This window comes from Balaenoptera musculus, chromosome 6 (assembly GCF_009873245.2).
Source record: "Balaenoptera musculus isolate JJ_BM4_2016_0621 chromosome 6, mBalMus1.pri.v3, whole genome shotgun sequence".
NCBI classification, from domain to species: domain Eukaryota; kingdom Metazoa; phylum Chordata; class Mammalia; order Artiodactyla; family Balaenopteridae; genus Balaenoptera; species Balaenoptera musculus.
The window spans coordinates 26,324,872-26,351,373 of record NC_045790.1 but is presented as its reverse complement, the minus strand read 5'-3'; the positions used below and the strand labels follow the sequence as shown (position 1 = coordinate 26,351,373).

Here is a 26,502-nt window from a genome sequence, read left to right as displayed (position 1 = left end):
GAAGAGGAGGTACACTGATGTGTCTGGAATGACAACCTGCAAAGGTGTGGAGAAAAAACTCCCGTTTATATCCAAATGGTGTGTTTGTGCACGCTGGGCTATCTCTGCAGTTGTGAGGTAAAGCTTCCCACCTGCAGCTCCAAGACTGTGGGAGAAGTTTTGGGCCCTGGGCTGTACCTCTAGTCACAATGTCAGCAGAATAGGGTGAGTAAGCCAAAAAGACCACCTGCATTATACTCCAGGGCCCATTTCTTTCCCTAAGCCTTCTGACTAAAGATTACAGCAACATGCTGGAGGAAGACAAGCTCAGGGCTCACAAGTGAGGAGAGGAGAGAGGCTGCAACACATCTTTAGAAAAACAATCTCACAGGAAGTGCCTCCCAGCTCTCTAGACAAGGTGGCAGAACCCTGCCTAGACGGATGGTGGCGGGGCAGATGCCATGACTGAGAGGAGAGGTGAGGAGAGGCTGGGAGAGTGACATGGGAGAGGAACACTGTGTGAGCACAGGCAAAGGTAGAGAGTGGGAGGCACACATCCCACTGAGAGGAGGAGCTGCCACTCAGCCCCAGCCAAGTGTTGCCATGCAAAAACAGGAGCCACCCAGTGGCAAGGCTTTACTTATCAAGAGAAGTTGAAACGTCATAATTTTTTTTTTAATATTTATTTTATTTATTTATTTTTTGGGGTGCGTTGGGTCTTCATTGCTGCGTGTGGGCTTTCTCTAGTTGCAGCAAGCGGGGGCTACTCTTCGTTGCGGTGCACGGTCTTCTCATTGAGGTGCCTTCTCTTGTTGCAGAGCACAGGCTCTAGGTGCGTGGGCTTTAGTAGTTGCAGCACGTGGGCTCAGTAGTTGTGGCTCACGGGCTCTAGAGCACAAGCTCAGTAGTTGTGGTGCATGGGCTCAGTTGCTCCACAGCATGTGGGATCTTCCCGGACCAGGGCTCGAACCCGTGTCCCCTGCATTGGCAGGCATATTCTTAACCACTGTGCCACAAGGGAAGCCCCACATTTTTAAGTATAGAGCAATTCTACCTGACAAAAACACATATACATGAGCCTCAAATGACAGATCAAGGAATGCTTAAAAGTTCATAGCTACACTCCAAATGGAAATTAACCCAGCTGAATGAATGTATATATATATGTATATACATATAAAATATATAATTTCTGGCATATTCATACAGAAGAATGTCATATAATATAGGTATACCTTGGAGATATTGCAGATTTTGTTCCAGACCACTGTGATAAAGTAAATATTTCAATAAAGTTACACGAACTTATGGGTTTCCCAGTGCACTATACTGTGATCTATTAAGTGTGTAATATCATTCTGTCTTAAAAAAAAAAGAACAAAACTTAATTAAAAAGATTTTATCGCTAAAAAATGCTAACCATCGTCTGAGCCTTCTGCAAGTTGTAAAGGCCACTGATCATAGATCACCATAACAAATATAATAACAAAGGAAAAGTCTGAAATATTGCAAATTACCAAAATGTGACACAGAGACATGAAGTGAGCAAATGCTGTTGGAAAAATGGCACCAATAGATTTGCTCGACACAGGGTTGCCACAAACCTTCAGTTTGTAAAAAAACACAGTATCTGTGAAATGCAATAAAGTGAAGCGCAATACAAGAAGGTATGCTTATAATGAGAATGAACAAACTATTGCTAACCACAATGACCTGGATGGATCTCTAAAACATAACGTTGAATGAAGAAAGCCAGACTCAGAAGAGAATGCACTGTATATATAAAGTTCAGAAAGCTATGGTTTTTGAAGTCAGACAGCGGCCTCCTCTGAAGAGAGAGTGATTCTGAGGGGTCTGGGAGTGCTGGGATTTCTGGATCAGGTGTTTGTGAAAATTAATTGAGCTGTACCATTACAATGTTTATTTTTTTGTAATGTATACTTCAGTTAAAGGTTAAAAAAACAAAACACTGTGAAGGACACAGATTTTTGCCCAAGGAGCTTCCCATTTATGGCCACTGCTTTGATGGAGCTCAGGTTAATAAAATCCAGTTCAACACTCACGATGTCCCAATTCATCAAGGTAACAGACAAATGTTTTGAACTAAACATAGCTGAATAAATGGGAACATGAGCATTATAACCAAACAGGAGGCCTGCCAAACCTCAGATGCTGCACCCAGAGCAGGCCTAAAGATCTGCAGAGGCCAGCATACGGGACTGTCTGATGTGAGGGCCACAGAAGTATATTTTATTTAAGTGGGGGCTGGGTGTCCTGCACACTTGGAGGTACAGTACTTTTTCTATGGCCTGCTTCCACATGTGCCATTTCTCTGGGAATCAGGAACAAATGACAGTCAGATTCTTTGTGGCAGGAGAGACCAGACTCTGCTAAACTACTGGAAACATGCTTTGCAAACAGGCTGCCCCCCAAATCTGCACGTCATGAAGATGTTAGTTTGGCGTTACCTAGTACTTAGGTACCCAGACTTAGAAAAATGTCCTCTTGAAGGATGATGTCTTAATTGATGTGGGAATTGGGCATTCTCTCAGGCCTAATTGTGAATGTTGTCTTCCTGCTCCCATGTCCTCCCTAAATGCTATGTGGTCATAGGTGATATTCTCTTGAAAAGTGAAAGTCCAAGCAGGCTTCACCTGTATCCTTGCATCAATGTCTGTATCACAGCATATAGGCTGGGGCCAGAAGCATTATATAGGGCCTGGTCTGCAGTTCCCCTGACATGCCTGTGGCAGGGCTAAAAGCTTTTAAAGAAATTCTTGAGATGTATGCTTGATGTAACAGCTTCAGTCATCAGAAGAAAATTAACAGCATGGCTCCTTTCTTACATACATCTGGAGATTGGGTTTACATTTCAATAATGTACTCTTTTAGTACTCCTTCCTAAAACTGGTAAATATTTTGTTAGTCTATATAGAGTGAGTGATTTTTAAATTTGTAACTTATAAGTATTCATTCATTTAAGAATTTCATAAAGTCTTTTTTTCAAATCAGGTATTTGTTGAATGACTTCGACTGCACTTTCAATGGCCAGTTGCCATGAATTATTAAACTCTCTCTTTTTTTTTCTTCAGAATCTTCCAGTAGACGTCTAGAGTTTAGCTAGAAGTCTTGGCTACGATACAAACAGTGATGGAAAACATATGAGCAGTAACAAGTTTTAATCTCGCTTCTCAGTACTAACATGGGCTAATCTGTGGAAGCAGCTTATTCCAGTGTCACCCAGGGTGCAGCCACACCAGGCTCTGCAGAAGGGTGTTTTTCTTTTAAATGTAATACCTTCTCATATTTTCTTCTTAAATAGTAGCTGAGAACATTTACGTTATAGATAAGTAGTACATGGTGGAAAATTCTACTTTCAAGAGAACTTACTCTCTTCTTACAAGGTATGTTTTCATGTCTTTTTTTCATGTACTAGTGTACAATTGTTTTAGTCAATACTAAGGGGACATTAATGTTATTAACATAAATGCTTGTAAATTATATAATATAGTTTAAAGTTTATCTGTATAATTTCTTAAAAAATAGCACTTAAATACATATCTAAAATTACTCTAGCTTTTATGTTTTACATATAATGGATTTACTTTCAACATAATTGCGACTTTTTTAAATAGCTAAATGATAACCTGTCATTATACTTTACCATAAAAGTTAACATGATTGATTTTTAAAATCATTTAAACAAATATCTTGTGAATATGTTCTTTTAAGAAAATAACATTACCTTAATAATGAATGATAAGAAAGTTTGGGGATATTACAAATACATTAAGTGAAAACAGTAAAAAAAGTTTTCAAAATGTGAAACTATGATATTTTCTAAGGTATTTTAAAAATATACGAGTTATTCAAATGTTTTTACTTACATATTTGAATATTCATATTTTGCCTTGATAAATGTCTTCCTTATTCTTATGTAATGAAATGACACTGGACAGTTAAAATGGAGATCCATATAACTCTAAGAAAGAATATTTATCAGCAATAGTTTAATTAGCCCTGTATTCAATGTGAAAGATTAGAAACTTCTTTTCACAAAATACAGTCAGAATGTAAAACAAAGACTTCCTTTGTCCCCTCCCAAAGTAAATTTTTCATTTAATATGAGATTTTAAAAAATTAAACAATGTATTTGATATTCTACTCCCTCGTAATCTAATACAACACAGCATTCTTTCTTGTTAACCTATTTGGAGGTGTGGCAGCCAGAAACAGTAGCCACATGGTATATAGGATTAAGTCACAAAGAATCTGAGGGGGTCTATATCTCTCTAAAAATAAGTTAAAAATCCCACCAAGAATCGAGCTGTTTAAAAAAAAAATCATAAGCCCACACACGTGTAAAAGCATATTGATGTTTTTAGTATTTAGCCATATAGGGTAGTGGTGGAAAGAATTGAGGATATGCAGTCTTCTGTTACAACTACTTAATTAAAAAAGAATATTCAGATATCTGATCTGAGGTTTGAGATGAAAGAGATTAACTTTACAAGCACAAGTTTTAAGGAAGCATAGGAAACAACAGAAAAATGAAGAGGTAGGAGTTTTTTGTTTTAAAGACAGTAGCTAGGTTGCTGGATGCATTGAAAAACTGATGAAGGACAAAACATATAAAAGGAAAAGCAGCCAGCAAGTTCTTCAATCAGCTGCTATTTATACTTTCAAGGAAAGTTAAGTATTTCTTTAAGGAAATCATAGGCTTTAAAAGTATCCGTTTCCATGACAAAAAGGTACTGTGAATAAGTTTCCAAAGTTTAACTTACTTGTCCATTTACAAGGCTGCGCCTTGACTACACCTGAATTTAGTCTGGATTCCTTCTGCGAATACAGAGCATGTTATATCACATTTATATACTGAAAACTATTATTGGTGCTTGTGAATCGAGAGGAATTTCAGCCAAGCAGAACTTTAAGCATAGGATTTAAAAGCACAGTGACTTATTTTCCTAATAATAGTGTCTGAGAGGAAATACCATTGCACTTAGACAAATTTTCCATTCAAGTTTGTGGAACATTTAAGCAGAAAATAGGAGCTTATTTAAGTTCAGAAAGACACTTCTCAAGCTACACTTCCAGTCCTGAGAAAGTGGCCAAGCCTTTCACCCCATCCTCTCCGAGGAGAGTCTGGTTACTGTCTGGAAGTCACTGTGGGAATAAGACCCATTTAGAGGAGGCCAAGCAGAAGGGTGGACAATGCAGCAGCGAGGAGGCCAGCTTCGGCTTCTTCTGCTATAAAAGAGGGCATGGTAGCAAAGTCTCAAAGGCCTCTCCTGGCTCTAATGTGCCATGGCTTAGTAATAACAGCAGTAGCACTGATATAATATTTCAAATATTATTCAGAGTAAGAGAAACTTGAAACCAAAATTCAAAGTTTTCCATGAGTAAGAAACTCTGGCAAAACATCTAAATCAGGGAAATACTGAGCTTTCTTGAGAACAAGACATAAACATTTTTAAAGGTTTTAAAAATAACATAATCTAAATACTGCCAAAACTAAACGAATAAGAGCTTGAGCCATATTAATAAACTCAAAATTTAAAAATAAGACAAACAACTAAGAGTCATCATTTAAATGAGAAACAATATTCCCTACACTCTCTGAATAATGGGGAAAAACACTGCTATTTAGTGTTCCCTCTTGGACATTCCAATATTTTTCTACTGATAAAAAACTGCTTAACTAGAATAGGGCAAGGTTTGGGGTCTATAATCACTTGTTTTTTTTATCAAGGCTTTGCCATCTCAAATGAAGGGAATAAATGGTTAATTCCTCATGGAATCAAGGTTCTCATGACTTCTCTTTTCAAGTAAACAGGATAAGAGAATGCAAAAAGATCAGGTTAATTTCATATAACTAACAGAAGACAGAAGTAGCACAGAGAGAAGAATATGACAGAAGGCATTTTTGGTCTCAATATAAAGAACTTCCTGTCAACCACAGATGGACAGCAGTGGAACTGGATGCCTCTTGAGGAGGTGTGCTCCCAGAGTCCTCTCACTGGAGTCATGCAATCAGAGGGCAGACACACCACCTGGTCCACAATGTTCTGCAGGAAACTTCAACACTGGGAGGGAGTTTCAACTAAGTGACATTTCCTGCTTCCACATGTCTCCTCTCTCACTCACCAGGGAAGGGTCCAGGAGGGCATGACTGGTGGCTGCCCCCACCAGCCAGCAACTGGAAAGCTTCCCAACTACCACAGACAAGCCACTGCCTAACATAGCAGGCCAGAGTCGCCATCTTATCTAAGGCAGGGATGAACTCATGTAGCTTATCAGTGTAAGAAAGAAGAGACAGGAAGGGAGGGACACTGGCTGAAGCTCCTCCTGACCCCACAGGTAGGCTGACCAGCAGCCCTTTGGGAGGGGACATGTAAGAGAAATAAGCCCCCTCCCTCATGCTTGGCTTTCTTCCTCTCTTTCACCTGAGCACTGGTCTTCCGTGTCTCCTCCCAGCTCTGCTCCTCATACCAGTGTCCCTCTAAGTCTGTCACAAATGCTCTGCTCCCCCTCATCCCAGCCTGCACCCCGCTCCAGGGCTCTCCTACATCATAGGGCAACATGACTGCAGCAGGAAATGGGGTTTGCAGGAGTGAAGGCAAATCCCTGGCCCTGCTGCCAGGCTACAGGGAAAGCCAAGACATTGCATCCTGGCTTCCCACTTTGGATCTCTAACATATTCCTCTTGCTATATGTATTTTTTAAAGTTTTACAGTTTTCTTAGGTCTATATTTCTCGTATATTATGCATTACATAGATTTTTCTGGTCTAGACAGGGAAGCTACAGCCTATTTATCTCTAAGTTTCTACAAAAATAATGAAACTCAAACAACGAACCAACTCAAAAATAACTTTTTATTAAAACTCTTTTATCTCCCATGGACCAGAGTAAATGGTGCTAGCCCTCAAGAAATTGTGGCTCCAGACTATTTTGAAGGTAGGCACTGTTGGTTGAATTTTGAGGGGGCAGTGTATGGGAAACCTTTAATTGTACTGTCTAATGTTTCTAGATGTGTTAAGAAAAGGCAAAAGTATATGGAGGACCAGAGCAAAGACAATTTTCTTGCAGATTGCTACTTAAAATATTTAAAAAGCAAAATAATAATTTTAAAAATATGCACCATAGACAAAATAATCCTTCACTCATAAGCCCACTACCCCTCTTATTAGATTTCGGTATTCTATTTCAACCTTTTTTTAGTGTATGTATATTTTATAGATGTCTTTATTTCTATTGGTCTCAAATAGTAAACTGAGATTTATGAGGAGTACACAAACTTATGGTGAAGAATTTTATTTTCAGAGTCTGGGGACCACACATCTGGAGATTCTTCCAAAATGTTAGAGCCACAGTGTACACAGCCAGCACTGACCACCCACAGTTTAGTTCTATTTACTAACTTGAGCATTTATTTTTTAGTTTTGCTATTAGCGTACCTAACATTCAAGCATTAACTTTTACAACAATCCCACACTTACCTGAGAGTAGTGGATTAGGAGCTGTGGTTGTTTTTTGAGCAAGGAAGCGTGGGAGAAGTGGATAGGGAGAAGCATGTCCATTGAACATCCAAACATGTTCTACTTCATGGATTATGTATCCTAACCCTGTGCCTGGTACACAGTGGGTACTTGATAAATGCCCAATGAAAAACTCCAGCAACCTCAAAGAAAGCCAGAGACATGACCTCAAATGACATTTAATTCACTAACTTCTCTACCAAGGTCAAATAAGGTCAGGGGCAGCTATGGACCTAGAAGATAGAGCTGCGATGCAGAACAATCTTAAAGAATAAATTGGTACCAGAGACAAGCTTTGGTTTTGCTAAGGACCAAGAGCTAAATTAGCTCAAGAATGAGAACTGTGGAAGTCAAGGCAAGGCAGGGCACCAAGCATTAAGGAGCCAGGAACCACAAAGAAGCCTATGGTCAAGAAACATAATGGAGCATAGTTAGGCAGGCAGCTAAGAAGCAGAAATGATGTGCCAAAGGGATGCTGGAAATGAAGCCTAGTTGACCAAAACCAGGTGCCTGTGCCAGGATTCCAGAGTGACTGGAATAGTAACCTGCCTGTCCCCAGGGCCGGCTGACAGAAGCTGCTGGCCCTTGAGTTGCCAGCACAATCTCTCTCTGTACCATACAAATCTGGCCACACAACCACTCCCACTTCCACCCTCCGAAAGCTGTGAGTGCACTCCTTTATGTACAGATGTATACAGGACAGCAACGTGTGGACTGGCTGGAAAGGAGGAGATGACAGAGGCCACTAGATAAAAGAAGATAAAAGAGAGTGCTCCTTTGTGGGTTGCAGCAGAAGATGCAAAGAATGGGTTGGGACACATGAGCTCTAACTCAATTTCCAGTTCAATTTGGTTATGTGGCCTTGGGGAAGCCACTGAAGCTCTTTGCACCTCTCAGGGCTCCTGGTTAATGTGAGAGACGTATCTAGAATAAACTGAATTGACAATTCCACAAGGCAGTGTAGAGATGGAAGGACAGAACTGGTTCTGAAGTGGGATTCAGAATAAGATTATAAAAATATAAAAAGCTTTTGCTGTTCTGTGTCCTGTAATCTCCCCTTTCCTAGCACAATTGAGTGTGAGTTCTCATAGGGAAACCTGATAAGGCTGATCATGTCCAGCCACCCAGTGGGCAAAATGTACTTGTTGCCATATAGATTTCTAAGAGTTAAATAATGTTAGTTATCAGGTTAATCACTGATGACAGTAGGGTTTTTTAAAAAACCTTTCTCTGATGATTAAAAGATATATAAATGAATATTTTAATTAAGTTAGTTAATTCATTTCTGATTCTTAAGTCCAAAAAAAAGCAAGGCTGTGGAGAGATATTAAAGCTGATTTCTGGGTTCTAGAAAATTGTAAGAAGCTGGCATAATTCAAGGATTTGGAGAGCCAGGTCTTACTGAGGCTGGACCAATTCTGACTGACTCTAGAAGCCCTCTGTGGCTAAGGTGCTATCTGGTGCTTAGGCATAGCAGGACAGCTACACTGCTGGATGACCTGGCTGGGTGTGGACTCCCTCCTGCCAGGATACAGCTTCACCAATGGGCATTATGTGAAGCTAACTGCATGCCCCAAAGAGAAGACAGGCATAAGTCTGTTTTAGATGATATCATAATGCTTTTAATTTTTGAAAATTACGAAGAATGTATGTTTCACAGTTGATGGTTAAGAAACCATGATATGTAAACATACCTGTGGGAATATCCACCATCAGATGACAACAAATCTATTCTCAGAAGGTTCTCACTCGTACATTCCAGTTTTGTGTGGGCTTTAAAAAATACAACTGAAAGCACCCCCTGCCCTCCCCCTGCAAAAAAACTAAACAAAAGGAACTCAGTGGAAAGATGAGTAAGAAAGAATAGCCTGGACCTCAGATGCTTTGGATCAAGTATTAGATAATGGAACAGATTGGAAGGAAGAAATCCAATAACACTGTGGAAAAAGTAACCAACTCTGAGATTGAGGCTGGGGAGGATGGTGCGAGAGAAGTTAAAGAAAACTTCCAGACGTACTAAGTGGACATGAAGGATTTTTACTTTAAAAGTGACATAGATATTAAGGCAATGGAAGGATTTTAGGAATAAATAGTCAGGTACGATAATCTGTTTTTGTTTTTAAAAACATTTATTAGTTTACTAAGTATAAATGTAGTTCTTATTGCTCAGTATAGAAATTAAAGAAAAAAAAGATACAAGTAATTCATGACTCTACCATCCAAATATTATCATCAATTAGGTATATTTGTGCCAGGTTTTGTGTGTGTGTGTGTTTGTAAGTATACTATGTATAGCTTTTTTATATTTTCTTTTATTTCAAAAAACAGTTTTTCATATTTTTAAATATCTTTGCAAACATTTTGTGGGTTCCAAGGTATTTCATGGAATAAATAAACCCTATTTTATTTTACTATTTCTCTTTAACTATTAGTATTATCTTTAATTTTTTTGCTATTATATATGATTCTCTGATGAACACCTTTATGCACATTAGAATTGTTTCCTGAGACTAGATGCCAAAAGTAGAACCGCTAGATGAAAAATAAAGATATTTATAAAGCTTCCAATGCATATTGCTGAACTGCTTTCCAAAAACTTTTAATAAACTTACTCTCACACTAGTAATAAATTAGAATGCCATTTCATTGTACTCTTGCCAGCTCTGAGAAATGTACAGCAGCAGGAACTGTATTTATTTAAACTTTAACTTAATCCTCAATGTCTACTTAGTTCTAGATTGGTCCCCTACACAGGACAACATGAAGGAGTATGTGCTGCTAGTGTTCTTGACTTTGTGCTCTGCCAAACCCTTACTTCACCCTTCGTACCTGACACTGAAGAATATGATGCTGAAGGACATGGAAGACGAAGGTGATGGTGATGCTGACAACTCTCTTTTTCCAACAAGAGAGCCAATTAACCCCTTCTTCCCATTCGATCTGTTTCCAACATGTCCGTTTGGATGCCAATGCTACTCGAGAGTTGTACACTGTTCTGATCTAGGTAAGGACACACGTCAACTTGTTTTGTAGAATAATGTCGTTTTGACAAAATTTAAAGAATAGGGAAAGACCTCACTGAAATTTCAAAAATCAGCTGATTGTAAAGGAATTTTTCATTTAAATTTTTGAAAAGTATAACAAACCCCGAAGTACATCCAAACTTATTTTTAAAATCCAGAAAATCAGAGGAAAACAATGGAAATTTCATATACAGAACATTTCCTTCTCTTCCCAAATTTGAATCAGTATTTCATTTTAATTTCCTTTAGAGAGAATGGATGTCACTGTGGTTTCATCTTATAGAGTGTCAGCTGGTTGAAACTGTGCTTCCTAGCAAAATTCTACCATAACAAAATAAGTTGCCCATCCAGAACAATAAATAGGTTATAGAGTTTGTGAAATCTCTAATCTAGACATTTTAAAGATAATACTCTATTTGTTTTGAATGGTTTGGGTTTAAAACTATCTAGAAAATAAATGGTTGAACTAAAAACCACTTTCTAAAGTCTCTTAAAAATGTGTAATTCTCTGCTGAGTATTTTATTCTTTTAATACTTCTAATGAAGGTGCTTTCAAATAGAAGGGCATACTCAGGGAGAGGTGTAACAGGAATGCACATCAAGAATTGTTGTACTCAGCTATTTGCAAAAGGGGAGATGGCTCAGACCTGACCCACTGTGGGAAACCAAAAGTATGGCACACACCTCCCATTCTGGACCTGGAGGCCCATTAAGGCCACTTCCAGAGCGCATATGAGCAGACAGTGCCTCTGAAAGCTTTAGATTCATTTCCTACTGCCACAGCATTCGTGGCAATAGTCAAAGCTTGTAACAGTGAACTCCAGAGACTTTAAAAAAGTGTGTTATTATGGGACATAATGAGAAAGGTGAACAAAAAACATCCAAAAAAGAGGATATTATTATGAGCTAGAATCGCTGGTAAAGTCTTAATGGAATATACAGGCCAGGAAAAAATGGGTTTTAAGCTTTACCTTTGGCATTCTTGTGAGAAAGAAATGACAAGATGCAAACAACGTTTGCTGGTCTGGAAGCACAGGCAAGAATGACTGTGGGAAGAGTGGCAGGAAGGAGAAATGTAGAAGCTGAAACAGACCCTGGTGTGAGAAAAGGTTAGATTAGGGAGTATCGGAAGGTCTTTTTTTTTTTTCTTTTGGTACTGTCGTTTTTAAGCTGCATCCCAGGCAGGAAAAAACTTCACTATCAATTTGTAGAGTTGAAGCCTGAGAAAACACTTTGCTAAACAAAGATCAGGATAAAAATGTTATGTATCTACTTTGATACTGCTGGATGTAAACTGGGTTGGTTCTGGGTAAGACTTTGACTAAGGAGATGTTCACCTTTAGCACACACCATCCTTGTGTTCACTCCAGCACGAAGTCATCTACTTCAACTTAAAGACCTTGAAGGAAACACTGCATAGCTCTGCTCCAGTATGTGACTGTCATCAAAGAACTGAGAAAAACCAAACTGCCTCATGACAGACAGTTGGTTGCAAATAGTGTTTTACTTACATGGTCTCTTGAATATTTAGCTTTGAAAAAAATCTAAATAAAATTCGCCCAAGAATATCTGTAATAGTATGACACATACCTTTAAAATGACACAGCACTGTTAGCAGCATATAGTGGTCCCCCATGACAACTGAAGATGAAAAGGACACTTAACAATCTTTTTCCCGCAGGAAAGGAAATTTTTTTCAGAGCTTCTAAATTCATCAGGGGTAGTGTAGGGGAAGGTTTGTCAAAGTTTATGTTACTAGATCCTGTCTGCAGAACCTCTACCTTCCTATAAGACCTTCCACTTCATTTTCTAAAACCAAAGTAATCTCCTAACAAAACTGCTGTTACCTTGGTAACCCATCAAGTTACCCCCTTTCCCCCCTTTCCATCTATGTCAAACTTCTTAAAAGAATAGTCAATTTTAAAGTATAAAGGGCAAAGTATTGAGGGCTGTCAAGTGGAATGTTGATATTCACAGTATTTCAATATTGAATTCTTCAATTTGGGGTTATTAAATATAATACTACTCTTCAGGAGTAAGGATGGCTCCACTAAAAGTGTAGTAATATCTGAAACTCACTTTAAAATACATAAGAAAGATAAATTGACGGATGGACAGTAAGTACAGTATAGTAAAATGTTGATGGGAGAAAAAGGAATATGAGTTTTCACTGTAAAATTCTTTAAACTTTTCTGTATGCTTGAACATTTCAAAAATAAAATGTTGGGGAAAACCAAGAAGGCCCCATGCTCGTCAAGCATAAATACCATATGGAATGTCTGACAACAATCAGAGGTGCACATGTTCAGCCATTTAGGGAAAGCAAGGAAAGTAAGGAAGAAATGCGCCACATACAGCTTCTGGAAATTTTCTGCTTCTTTAAGAGAGGAAAAACACATTTAAGTCTTTAAATAATGTAATTAACATTTACTGAGTACCTGCACAAAAAGGAAGATGCAGCTGCTGAGATGAGAGAAAAGAAAGCTATTACTAGAGTACACAGCTCGAAAAGAGCTAAGGCTGTGGGTGATAAATTCAGTAAAGGTACACTACACACCTAGATGTTAATGATATGTTATGGATGAATAAGTTTCCATAAATCAAATAATTTAGGACTAATTAGAGGAGCTCATGATTAAAGGAAATGGGTAGTAAAGTTTTTGATAGTGTACACGAAAATAATTTATCTATTTTCTAAGCACAACTTTCTACATGTTGATGCTTCTTAAAATGATCAAAACCCACAGGCTCCAATTTAGCACTACAACTGCCTGAAAATCTGCAAAGAATGTTAATATTCTTTAGTCAAAAGTGCATCAGCAGAAGCTGTGCCTCAGCCGTAGGTCTCCTCCTTGTAGTCATATTAGAACCCCCCAACTTAGCTCCATTTAATGTCACCTTGCAGCAGACTGAATGGTGATAGCTAGAACCAGCTAGACATCTTGTAAAAATAAAGTTACTTGATAAGATCTTTAGGCCTTTCCAAATAACAATGTTTTTGTCATCTGTTACATGTTAAGTCATCTATTACTTAATGGTAACCATGAATTTTTTAAAAAAGCACATTTCTATCATATCAGCAATTTCATCTTTAGCATATAACATATATGCAATGTGTTTGTTTATTTCTCAGGTTTGTCCTCTGTCCCAAGCAACATTCCATTTGATACCCGAATGGTTGACCTTCAAAACAATAAAATTATGGAAATCAAAGAAAATGATTTTAAAGGACTCATCTCACTTTATGTAAGAATATATGCAAATATTTAAGTGAAAATCTCTGTCACTGCTAAAATGATTGCTTGTATTTGTGTTTGCGTAAACAAGTCTTACTTTTCTGTGTATGATGAGTGACAAAATCCCTCTTATTCAGCAGTGGTCTAGTTAATGAAAAATTATAGATTTAATTCAATTAATAATTTAATTCAACTGATGTTTACTGAATAACAGCCAGGTGGAAAGGCAGTGGGCTAAGAATTCATATAAGTGGTCCTTATGATCTATTTAGGTTCTATTTAGGTAATCATAGTCATTATACACTAAAATAATAAAACTGATTATTTTCAGGAACTCATTAATGTACAATGTAAGAAAAGCAGTACCCAAACCCACAAAGCTCTAACAGCAGCACGTGCAATATAACGTAATTGACTAAATATACCTGTATGGCTTTTTTTTCTAGATCTCTAAAGATGAAAAAGAACTTTTCCTTACTATACTCATTAATATTTCAATTTTCTAAGATTTAAAAGATTCTTATTTTTCTATTTAGCATTTTGAGCCTCTAGATTTTAGCAGGTAAAATTTCTAATTCTATTTGAAATTGGGTTTGAGGGAGGGCCTGATTCCACACTGTCACAGACATGGGGTGTGCGGCACACACAGAAAGGAGTATATTTTACCAGTGGTAACAAGATGTATTTTAAATTCTTCTAGGCTTAACCTATCTCAGTTGAAATTGTTAAAAGTAGTGATGTGTCTGAAAGGAAGGTAAGAAAAAGGAGACACTAAGGGCTTATGGTGAAACCAGTAAACATAATAAGTAAAGGGAGTTTAACTGCCGAAGTATTTGTATTTCTTCTGTGAAACAGCAACAATGTGAATAACACCAGAAAGGCGTATGTATATGAAGTCATTCTGGAAACAATGGGAAGATTGTTGTAGAATGGAACCAGGGACAAAAATCATAAAAGGAAAGAATCTAGAGCTGCTCCCTGAAAGAATGAGAGGATCCAGATTAGCAGAGAGGAATAAAAAGTCCTAGGAGTGCCATTGCCCTTGTGAAACATTGAAAATTGTTTCTGCAAAATCTGGCACGTTTTGAAAATAGTTACTAGGTGAGTGGCAAGCCCTGGTTACCAAGGATTTTCCCAGTTTTGGTTCTGAAGTTCCGCACCCCAGCAGATCAAGATGGCTGCAGTCAGAACACTCAACATGTCGCAAAGGGCTTGGCTGTGGGGAACAAAGATTCAGGCTGCATTAAGCTCTTTCACTCTGGGGTTGTGTCTTCTCTGGAGAGTGCTGCCACGTTGCACTGAGAAATAGTCACAGAACTGAGAAGAGGTTGAGTCATTCTCCAGAAACTACTACCATTTTCCCAGTGTCTAAAATATGCCAGAATGCTGAGGGCACTTTGTAAGAGTTTATTCTTACAGGCCTCTATTCTGGGGAAAATGGTAAACATTAGTAAACAAGACAGAGGTGAGGTTTTAAGAGTAGATAAAATCATGCAAAAATGTATTTGTTGTGTACTGAAGTAAATTTTGTAGAGTGAATAGCTTTTAAGATAAGATAAAGAGGGCTTCCCTGGTGGCAAGTGGTTAAGAATCCGCCTGCCAATACAGGGGACATGGGTTCGAGCCCTGGTCCGGGAAGATCCCACATGCCGCGGAGCAACTAAGCCTGTGTGCCACAACTACTGAGCCTGCGCTCTGGAGGCCGCGAGCCACAACTACTGAAGCCTGTGCTCTAGAGCCCGTGCTCCACAACAAGAGAGGCCACCGCAATGGGAGGGCCGCGCACCACAACTAAGAGTAGCCCCCACTCGCTGCAACTAGGGAGAGCCCGTGCGCAGCAACAAAGACCCAACGCAGCCAAATAAATAAATTAATTAATTTAAAAAAAAGATAAGATAAAGATAATACTATCCATCACTTCCATGAAGAGAAATGGGAGAGGGGAGCCTTAAACACGTGTCATCAACTCAAAGACAAACCAAAGGTGTGAAACCAATCGTTAAAGCTTTGCACTGTTCCAACTCAGTAGTAAATTTTTTTTTTTTTAAGCTTAGATTGGGCTGGAGAATTATTTACATGGTTAATAAAGTATATGACTGACATAATTTGCATTGATTTCCATGAGTGACTAATCACTGTAGAATACTGGTAAATCAAATCCACTTCCTGATATGGTGTAACTTTCTGTGCTTTATCTAGGCTTTGATTCTGAACAACAACAAGCTAACAAAGATTCACCCCAAAGCCTTTCTAACCACAAAGAAGTTGCGAAGGCTATATCTGTCCCACAATCAACTAAGTGAAATACCACTTAATCTTCCCAAATCGCTAGCAGAACTCAGAATTCATGACAATAAAGTTAAGAAAATACAAAAGGAGACATTCAAAGGAATGAATTCTTTACATGTGCTAGGTAAGTTTTTGCAAATAAATGGAACATTTTAAAATTATAAGCAATATGCAGATGTAGAGATCTTTATCATCATTAACAACTTTAGGACTGATAATTTCCAAAATTAATTTTTTGAATCTAATAAGCTGTACTTGGATAAGCGATTCATAAATCAATGAAAGTATCAAACAAAATTTATAGCACTTAAAGAAATACACCTTTTGCAATATAAATACACATGCACTCTGCACTCTCAAGAATCCCTTAGTGTGGTTTCTGTTTTCTGACTGCTCTTAACTGGTTACAATCTGTTATTCTTATTTAATTTAAAGGTATCATTTTTAATGTATTGTAAAAACTACTCAAATACAACCTACAACATTAATTCAGATATTATTTGGAATGTACGTCTAACTTTTCATTATCTGCTTTGAAGATTATTCAGCTAAGGCGTTTTTAATTGTATACTTCCAATTCTACACACTATTTTACTTCTAACACCCATGGTATAACCATGTCATCTTCCCCTACTATATCCATTCAAAATTCCTAACCAATATTCTCATTCATTTATTTACTCATTTAATTCAACCAAGTGCCTGGCACTTAACCAAATAGCTTCACTTTCTGGCATTCCTCAGTTATATTTCTGTTAGTCAAGTAATTTCTAATTGACTTACAATTTTAAAAGTTTAGGTGACAAATAAATAAATGTACACTGGAAAACACAAAGGTTTTGAATTATATGAAGGATGGTCTTTTTTCCTATGTTACATTACTATAACGAAACCTTGATTATGATCATGGTTGGAAAAGAGTGATAAGTAAGTTATTGACTTAGTAATTCAAAGCAAAATAGTAAAGCTGTTATACATTCCAGCCTATGTAATACAAAGCAGTCTTTTTCTGAGACTGACAGAAAGGAGAGTAGATAGACACAGAAACAGATATACTGAGTGAAGGAGAGTGAACGATAATGCTCACATTTCTTAGAATTTTCTTGGGATGTGCTTCTCTGCATTGTGAGTTTCCTTCACATACAACATATGTATGCTAAATTATATAATTTCCCCCCACAGAAATGAGTGCAAACCCTCTTGATAACAATGGGATTGAACCAGGGGCATTTGAAGGGGTAACAGTGTTTCATATCAGAATTGCAGAAGCAAAACTGACCTCAATTCCTAAAGGTTTGTATTTATACAGTATTTTAAACAGTCATTTTAAAATGACCATTAAACGTAAGGTTGTAAAGTGTACACACTGTCAAAACCACAGTGCAGTTAGAATCCTTTTTACCAGTATATCTGGTCAGTGTAGTATGAAATTTAGTGTTTTCTCATGTACACATCAAGAGCCATATGTAGTTCTTTTTTCTTTTTTTGACAGTATGAAACCAGAATCTTTTTTTCCCAGTACGAACAAACATTAAGAAGCAAAGAACTTTTTTATTTTCTGTCTCTTTCCTAACATTTACTCATCTACACTTGTCATTCTGTGAAGTGTCTGTTAGAGGTGAGAATTCTGTAGAGAAGAAAGAGGAAGAAGCACAGGGCCAGAGACCTTTCTCCCAGCCTTGCAGCAGTGGTTCAGGATGGGGCTTGTGAGGAGGGACTGGGGCAGACGCTGGCTCTGGCAGGGATAGGTGTATACTCTGGGCAAGGCACTCTATACCTCATTTTTTTTCCACAGGGGTGCTGTGCAGATTAATGGGCTGATGCACAGAAAGGTCTGAAGACAATGTTGGGCACATAGTAAACGCTCTCTCGTGACATAACCAATACCAGAATGAGCACTGTGCTCTTTATCATATGAGCTGAAGCTGGTGTCTCAAAGTAAAATGCTTCTTAAGTTTGCTACTGGACCAGTTTTCTAATGCATTATTTCTAAGCTTCCAGCCTGATGATTAACTAGATTGGATTTGCCTTTCTCCAAACCCATGCTCAAGGTCACACCTTCCTCCTCCCTGACAAGTTCTCTCTCTCTTCTATGCTAACACCTGGATCAGAAATAACCCCTATGATTAATAACACATTTTCCTTTCAAACAGCCCTGTCTTTCAGTTTCCATAGTAAAAGCAGCAATAACCTGTTTTCTTCGAGTTTACTATAACCCCTTTTCTACTACTCAGATGATCCAGAAGATTAACAAAACAAATATATGCTGATAATTTAAAAGACCCAGCAAAGCTGCTATCATTAATTAAGCAAAGCTGCTATTATTAATCTTTCATTTAGGAGGAAAATTATCTAAAGTAAAAGTGGAAAGACAATTTTTTCTAGTATAGAAAAAATCAGTTTAATTCAGAACTACACAATTAAAAACAACCTTAATTTAGGTTCAAGGAGATGGCTGTTTTTCTACAAGAAACCTAAAATATTATATTTACCTTCTAATCTTTAGAACAACAACAACAAAAATACATACTGTACCTAACAAGTTAAATAAAATCCCTTTCATAAGCTGGAAGCTGACATAGAGTGAGGGGGAAGAGGAAGAGGACAGGACAGAGTAGAGGCAGAGAGGATAAGAGGATATACTGGAGCAGAAGAGTAGGGCGCCACCCCAGAGCTGTGGCTCTGAGGTCCCGCAGTTATCATTGCTCTTTATATTTACATCAGCAGATTTCTTATACTACAAAACATCCTGAGAGTAATTCTCTTCAGGTTTCAAAGTGTATCTTAAAAATGAAGTTTTAACTCCTCATGAAATTCTCAAGATTCTTCCGAAGTTATAAAGGAACATTTTATGTCTTTAGAAATTTAAATTTCAAATCTCCAAATTTACATAACTACTGCTTTAAGATCCTTATGACATTCAAAAGCCAGTTTTTTGTTTTTATGACTTATTTGCTCAAATGTTAAGGCTTACTGCCCAAATGTTATAATTCAATCATCACTACCCATTGTGACAGGATGAATTAGGCCGAGGTCCAGAGGGTTCTTACCAGACCTGACAAGTTAACGTAAGAAGAGTGAAACTGTTTTCCTTCCTATTCATTTGGAAAATTCTGTTACATAATAGTATTGTGTTGAGGGGAGGAGAGACCTGTTTGAAGATAGGGTAGGTATAGAAATATCTGTATGAAAGTATACTATATATGTTGGCAGTCACTGAGCTACCCAAATCCATGAGAGGACAGTCCCCTTAAATTCTACAAACCCTCTTCCAAGAAGTTTTCCTGACTCAACATGCACAGAGATTTCTCTTGTCTTTGACTTGCTACAGCATATTCTAGAATAGACTGGCACACTCTATAATATTTTTCTAGTGATTTTTGTATACATGATAGACTTGCTCAATTAGTGTTTAAGGTCTTTGAAGACAAACTTACCTTCAACAGTCATTACTACTAATAAAATAAGGAAATGTTTCAGCAAGAGTTGAAAAACGAATGCATTTCCTAGCTAGCTAACAAGAACTTTTGACTGAAAAATAATATCTTATGTGTAGGATTAAGAAAATGAGATATGACTGAATTTTCTGGTTAGTCTCTTTCATTCCAACTTCAGTTAATCTGGGGAGGGCTGGGGTCAGACATGAAAGTGTGAGAAGAGAAGGTGCAAACATTCACAAGGTACCTGCCATGTGCTAGGTGGCACTAAAGATGCTTCTCTTAATTTATGCAGAAACTACTATTAATTGAAAAGAATAAATACTGCAGTGGATCAAACATATCAAACAGGGAAAAAATCCATATGTTCATAATGATATAAAAAAAATTCATTGGTCACCTCTGGGCATTGCACCAATTCGTTACTTGAAAAAAAATCAAGCATTTATGCTGCTTTTTCTATAAAAACTGTATTATAAAGTAAGTAAATAATTAATGAAAGAAAATTCTTTAGAGAACAATCTCACCTAATAAATGAATAACGAATGACAAAATCAGAAAATCACCATTTTCCCATTCTTAATGAAATAATAAATCTAGGTAGCAGTAATCAATGAATGAGTGCAAAGACTGTCAGATGAAAGAGTGATTTGCTGAATCTAATCTGGTCTCTATATCTAACTACAGGTCATAAGAAATAAGGGGGCTAGAAACCATGATAAACTATATTATGTGGAAGCCAACAGCCCAATCTACAAAGGAGTATCTCAAGCAAATTAATATCTGAAACAAATCAATAGAAGAAGGAGAAAAAGGAAAGAGTAATAGAAGAAGAGATTTAAAGAGATATAAGACCCAAATATACCCTGTAAACTTCATTTGGATCCTGACCTGAGCAAGTCAACTGTAAAACAATACACCTGAGATCATTAGGGAGAGGAATACTAGATGATAGTAAAGAATTGTTGCTAATTTTGTTAGATGTGATACTAACATGATGGTTATGTAAGGGGAAAAAAAGATGACCTTATGGGTTAGAGATGTCTAGTGAAGTCTTTACAGGTGAAATGACATTATGTGTGTGAAATTTGATTTTAAGTACTCCAGCAAAAAAATAAATGAATAAAAACAAGTCAATAAACAAATCAATAATAAATAACTATTGGCGTAGATGAAACAAGATTGGAAAAATGGAGATAATTGTTGAAGATGGGCAACAGCATGGTGTCCCATAATACTAGTTTCTATTTTTGTATATGTTTGAAATTTTCCATAATAAAAAGTTAAAAAAAAAGCAGATTCCCCCAAAACTGCCTAAGCCTATAATGTGAAACTTAACAAGTAAACAAATAATCAATAGGGCTTGGTCTTAACCTGATCTAACATACATATGTCTTTTCTTATCACTAGAACTACCTTCAACTTTACTGGAGCTACATTTAGATTATAATAAAATTTCAACTGTGGAACTAGAGGATTTTAAACGATACAAAGATCTGCAAAGGTAAACATCCCCCAAATCCTAACTTGGAAGTGGTAGTCCATATGATGAAGATATTAATGAAACTTCTTGGAGAATGTGTACAGGGACATAAAATTAAGGGAAAACTAGAAGGAACTGCTATCATTCTGTCTCAGTAATGGAAGAGGGACAGCAAGTGGAATGAGAAAAGGGACACTTTCCAAATGTCCCTTTTGTTGCATATAGGTTAGATAGAAAATTTTCTGACAGTGGAGGAGAGGGCTGTTACATCCTGAAATAGGTTATTAAAGGAAACCATGAAATAGCTTTCTCTGAACATATATACAAATATTTCTAACTCAGTTGTGGTGTTTGCAGCTAAGTGTATCATACCATCTGCTCAAGAGTTGATGCATTTTATGTTATTTTTAGGTTGGGTCTAGGAAACAACAGAATCACAGATATCGAAAATGGAAGTCTTGCTAACATACCACGTGTGAGAGAAATACACTTGGAAAACAATAAACTGAAAAAAATCCCTTCAGGATTACAAGAGTTGAAGTACCTCCAGGTAAAACATTCTACTTGTGTTTTGCAGATATTAGTACTTTTCTTTGTTTTTATGAAACATATTAGTATCTGGAGCAAAGACCAATCAAGTAGCAATGGTAATTCACACACTAAAGACCCTCCAGGTTGCCCGAGGTGTTTTATGCCAAGGAGAGTGTTAGAATACCAGTTTCTATTGAGATATCAGCTAAAACGCTCAGGTACCCATTTCCATCCCTCTGTTTCTTCTACTGAAACTGCTAAGGCCATTGTGGTGAAGGTACGGACACAGCTAATTTCAGGTTTCTGGGGTGGCAGTGGCTATGTAAAGGCAGGACCGGTCAGGAGGAAATCAAGTAGAATTATATAACCTTTCATTCTGGAAACATTTCACAAAGGCAGAGCATGTGGATGAAGTCCCAGGTATTTTCACTATCAATGTGGTGCCACATTAGAAGTGTGCATGCTTTTTAAAAACTCAGGCCAGAATATATAATCAAAAGTCAGTATTTGGAGCATTAAGGGTGCACATTTCTTGTTCTTCATTACTAGAAAACTTTTCCTTCTAATCTGGCAACTCTTGACTAGCTGGGAGGGGCCACAGAATTGTTGGAGAATCTGATAAAGCTTTAGATACTCCCAAGAACAAAAATGAGACAATATTTTCACATAATTTTAGGAGTTTCACAGATCCTCCTGATTCCCATCTGTGGACCTCAAATTAAGAATCCCTACTTAATCTCATGTCACCTTAGTCCATATTTCTCATGTGCTTTCCTTGATATACAATTCCTCATCTTCCAAGGAAAAACACATTGAGAACAAAACTGGGCCTTGAGCCACTTGTGTCTAGGTTTCTTTCTAATTTTTCTTTAAACAAGTTTTGTTCACTACACAAATAGAAGCCTGTGAAATAGAAGCCATCAAAATGGATGTACTATATAGGCAGATGCTCATTTCAAGATTATGACTTTTGCTTTGATTTTTTCAAATGCTGCGTTTAAATGTTTATTTAACCAGTGAGCACGACCAGAGTCTTTCCTCCCTCAAGCTGTCCAGTCTTTGAGTACTTTACTCCACAACGCTGATCCCAGCTTCTGGGTGTCTTAAATCTATCCATACTATTGCTAGCATTTTTAAAAATGAACAGAATTATAACACATAGTCATAAGGATACAATTCAACGGATGTCCACAAAGCAAACACACTCATGTTCAGCACTGTTCCCCATTCTCAATGAGGTCAATGCTGTGGTAAACTACATCTTGCACTGCTGCTGGGCTGCCAGGAAACCATATGATGCATCTGTCACAAAATCTCCAAGATTAATAGAGGACGGCAGGGACTCCAACGGAAAACTAGAGGTTTTAGCAGTGCCTACAGTTCTCATGACTGGCTCAGATCAATCTCACCAAGGCAAAATCTAGAGGTAACAACGGCTAGAACTGGTATCTTAGCCTTGCCAGCAAAAGGCTCCTTCTTTCTAATATGCCAAAACACTGTTAATTAAGCAGATTGTTTTTTTACTTCCCAGAAATCTCAGTTGCCAAAAAAATCCAAAGAAGAAATTTAAAGGGCTATTAAAGGGAATGAAGGGAAGGTCCTATATTGTCCATTCTTTCTGAGTAATAATTTAATAAGACACATACACAGCCTATAAAATTGTATTTTATCCATTGGTGCAAATAAAAATTCAACTATTGATGTTGTATTATAGATACATATTTAAGATGTCGATAGACATATTTTTCTATAAAATTTACAAAAAAGCAGCTCTACACTTCTCCCTTTGATCACAGAAAATGCTGGCTAAAAATTCTTCACATTCATATTGCAAGTCTAATTCTTAGAGCATTAAATTTCATTCTTCTGCTCATTTCTAATACTTTTAAAACACATTATTGTAAATATGGCACTGAAGTAACCATACACACACAGACACGCACACACCTATATGTGTGTGCGTGAGTGTGTGTGTGTGTGTGTGTGTGTGTGTGTATAGAGACAGAGAGACAGAGACAGAGGAGAGTGGCATGTGCTGACCAGGCAGTGTGCCCTGGGCACTGGCATGAATCCTACGCCACACTTCACACATAGAGCACTTTTGTATATAACACAGGAGCCTGAGTCCTTGTAATAAGTATTTAACAGGCATAAACAGGCACATATACTTTAAGCAAAATATATTCAAATCAGTGTAAAATAAAGAGACAAACCCATGAACAAATGCTGACTATAAACAGAATATCTTCTTTTTACATTTATCATGTATTTTTAATCCACTCTTTTCCCACTACAACAGATAATCTTCCTTCATTCTAATTCAATTACGAAAGTGGGAGTGAATGACTTCTGCCCAACAGTGCCAAAGATGAAGAAGTCTTTATACAGTGCAATAAGTTTATTCAACAACCCAGTGAAGTATTGGGAAGTACAACCTGCAACATTTCGTTGTGTTTTGAGCAGAATGAGTGTTCAGCTTGGGAACTTCAGAAAGTAATAATTAGTAATTAGTGATATCCATTTAATGTAAAGTTCAAAAATTGTTACATTTGGAATACTTGAACTCTATTTAAAATGGTGGTATTATGCACATAAGCAAAAAATCTATTCCCATGTGTTAAGTCCACTGACTTACTGTACGACAAAAAATTTCAACAGAATTTTGCAAAAACTATTGATACATCAGGAATAAAGGAAATAAGTATCTGTTGCAGTTTCCTTTTACATATAAATGATTTTGCATAAATCTCATGCTTGAATGTTCTTTCTCAGTAACAAAAAATAAGACATTCAGTATTTAACACTTTGTTATCAAGTGCATTTAAAAAAGAACTGTACTGTAAATGGAATGCTTGACTTAACAAACTTTGTGCTCTTTCATCTGCTATTAGAAAAAGAAAATTGACAAGTACGGTTATATAAAGAGTATGTTATATTCTTATTCTGTCTTTAAAAACTTGGGTATTACTGTAATATTTCTAATAATGTTTAAGTATGGTTTGATATAATCTTATTCAAATTCTCATGCCTTAGAGCCTTACTGTCTTTATGTTTAAAACTCCTTATAATAAAGCCTTCAGTAAGTGTTTATTACCAACTCAACAGATGCTATTCATAACAGCTTTTTTCAAGCTGTAGCACATGCTTTTCTTTTTAACTATTATTACCTGATTATAAAACCTCTATAGAAATGCATAGTGAGTGTTTATATAAAATCTCACACTTTTTATTATCACAGTTATTATAAGCTTTTAACAGTGTATCAATTGTTAGGTTATATAACACTGTCACCTCAATGCTGAGGAATATTTTTGAGATGTCCCTTTGTAAGACCTTCCTTGGAAGAGACTGGATACTATCAACTCTACACCAAACTGTCTCCTTAAATATGCACAAACTGGATAACTCTGAAAAACACACCTGGTATAACTGAATAGGCAGAGCATTAAACAGAATGCACAGCTCTGTATAAAAATTAAGAGGACTTACATATATTTTTGTTGGTGTTCAACATAAGTAAAACTAGAAAATAAGGAAAACATTAAAATATTGGTTTGAAATAAAATATTTTGCTTTGGTTTAATTTTTCTTCTCCCATTCAGGAACATAAACTATTTTTCATAAAACTCTTATATTTTTACTAAAACATTTTTAGTAAAGTGTTAATGCTTATTCTTAATAATAGTACCGAAATATCCCAAATTATACCTGTGCCATGAAAGATAATCACCTTTATGGTAAACCACCTCAAAAACTAGACTTTAAATAATTTTGGGGAGAGCAGTACCTTACAGATATGTAAAATGGGGTGGAGGGTCTGGATATCCAGGTCAGGAATGGGTAAATAGGTCTTCTTCTTCATAGTGAGGTTCCCCAACTCTGGCACTGCTGACACTCTAGGCTGGATCATTCTCTGTGGGGAGTGCTATCCTGTCCTTTGCAGAATGTCTGGCAGCTCCCTGGTCTCTACTCACTAGATGCCAGCAGCACTTGCACGCCGGCCCCACAGTGTGACAATCAACAATTTCTCCCCAAAACACCAATGTCCCGGGGGAAGGGGTGGAGCCAAATTGCAGCTGGTTGAGAACTACTGCTTTATAGAAAATTTACTTAATTTCTAAATTCTGACACAAATTTGGAAACCTGAAACAAAATAGTTAGTATTTTTGTTTGGTAAAACTGTAGGGGCAAGACTAAAGTGTGATTAAAATAATAGCACCAGTAGTGATGTAACAGAAAGAGCCCAGGGATACAGAGCTCTGAGTTGGAAAAACATACACAGAAGTCCAGTTCCACTTATAGTCTTGGGCAAATCACAATCTCTTTGAACCTGTCTTCTCATCTATAAAGGGTAGGGATGAGAATACCGATCAAATAAGTTGCTATAAGAACTGAATAATAAAAGTACATGTGAAAATGCTTTGCAAACCATAAAGATTCATGAAACATGCATAACTGTTACACTGGACAATAATTTACTGCAAGAAAAATTAAAGATTAAGAAGTCCTTTAAAAACAGAAGAATACCTAACAATGATAATCATCCTAAAATTAAAATGTTCTAAAGTTTTAATAGTTTTAATAAATAAAATTCATTTTTCTTTCTTTTTTAAAATCCATTTTCTACAATATATCATAAAAATAAAATTGTGACATCATGCCACTTATAAGAACATAAGTAGAAGTGAAATGTTCACTGAAATTGTAAGAATCCAGTTCTTGAAATTAAATTAAATTCATAAGGTTAGTGCTAAGGTTAGAATCATCTAAACAAATAGATTAGTCTATGATCTGAATAGAGAAGCTTAAAGTAGCTAAATTAACCTTTTCTAAAAAGAAAAGACAGCAAAATTTTTAAAATACTGGAAATGATTCCTGAAATCACTGCAATTAATTTCCTGTATTTAATGTTTGTGTTTTTCATCCCACAGCTGTTAAGCATTTTTGGTTATATGTTCGCAAAAGACAAATCACTAATAAAAATC

The 26,502-nt window shown here is 36.8% G+C and overlaps 2 protein-coding genes across 7 annotated transcripts in view; one reads left to right on the top strand and one right to left on the bottom strand.

The window, feature by feature from the left end:
• Nucleotides 1–26,502, bottom strand: part of LOC118897018 (centromere protein P) — a 234,680-nt gene that overhangs the window by 90,466 nt on the left and 117,712 nt on the right. The gene's annotated exons all lie outside the window — the stretch shown is intronic.
• On the top strand, nucleotides 2,790–25,082 carry ASPN (asporin). Of its 3 annotated transcripts, XM_036855738.1 has the most exons (9): nucleotides 2,790–3,383; nucleotides 6,888–6,937; nucleotides 10,250–10,522; nucleotides 13,675–13,787; nucleotides 15,977–16,190; nucleotides 17,249–17,359; nucleotides 20,914–21,007; nucleotides 21,398–21,536; nucleotides 23,817–25,082. In XM_036855738.1, exons 1-9 carry the CDS (start codon nucleotides 3,337–3,339, stop codon nucleotides 24,012–24,014), a joined length of 1,239 nt encoding a protein of 412 aa, XP_036711633.1. In that variant the 5' UTR covers nucleotides 2,790–3,336; the 3' UTR covers nucleotides 24,015–25,082. The 3 variants fall into 3 exon arrangements, with proteins under 3 accessions (XP_036711633.1, XP_036711634.1, XP_036711635.1); XM_036855739.1 differs by lacking the exon at nucleotides 17,249–17,359 and having other exon boundaries at nucleotides 3,164–3,383; XM_036855740.1 differs by lacking the exon at nucleotides 6,888–6,937 and having other exon boundaries at nucleotides 3,165–3,383.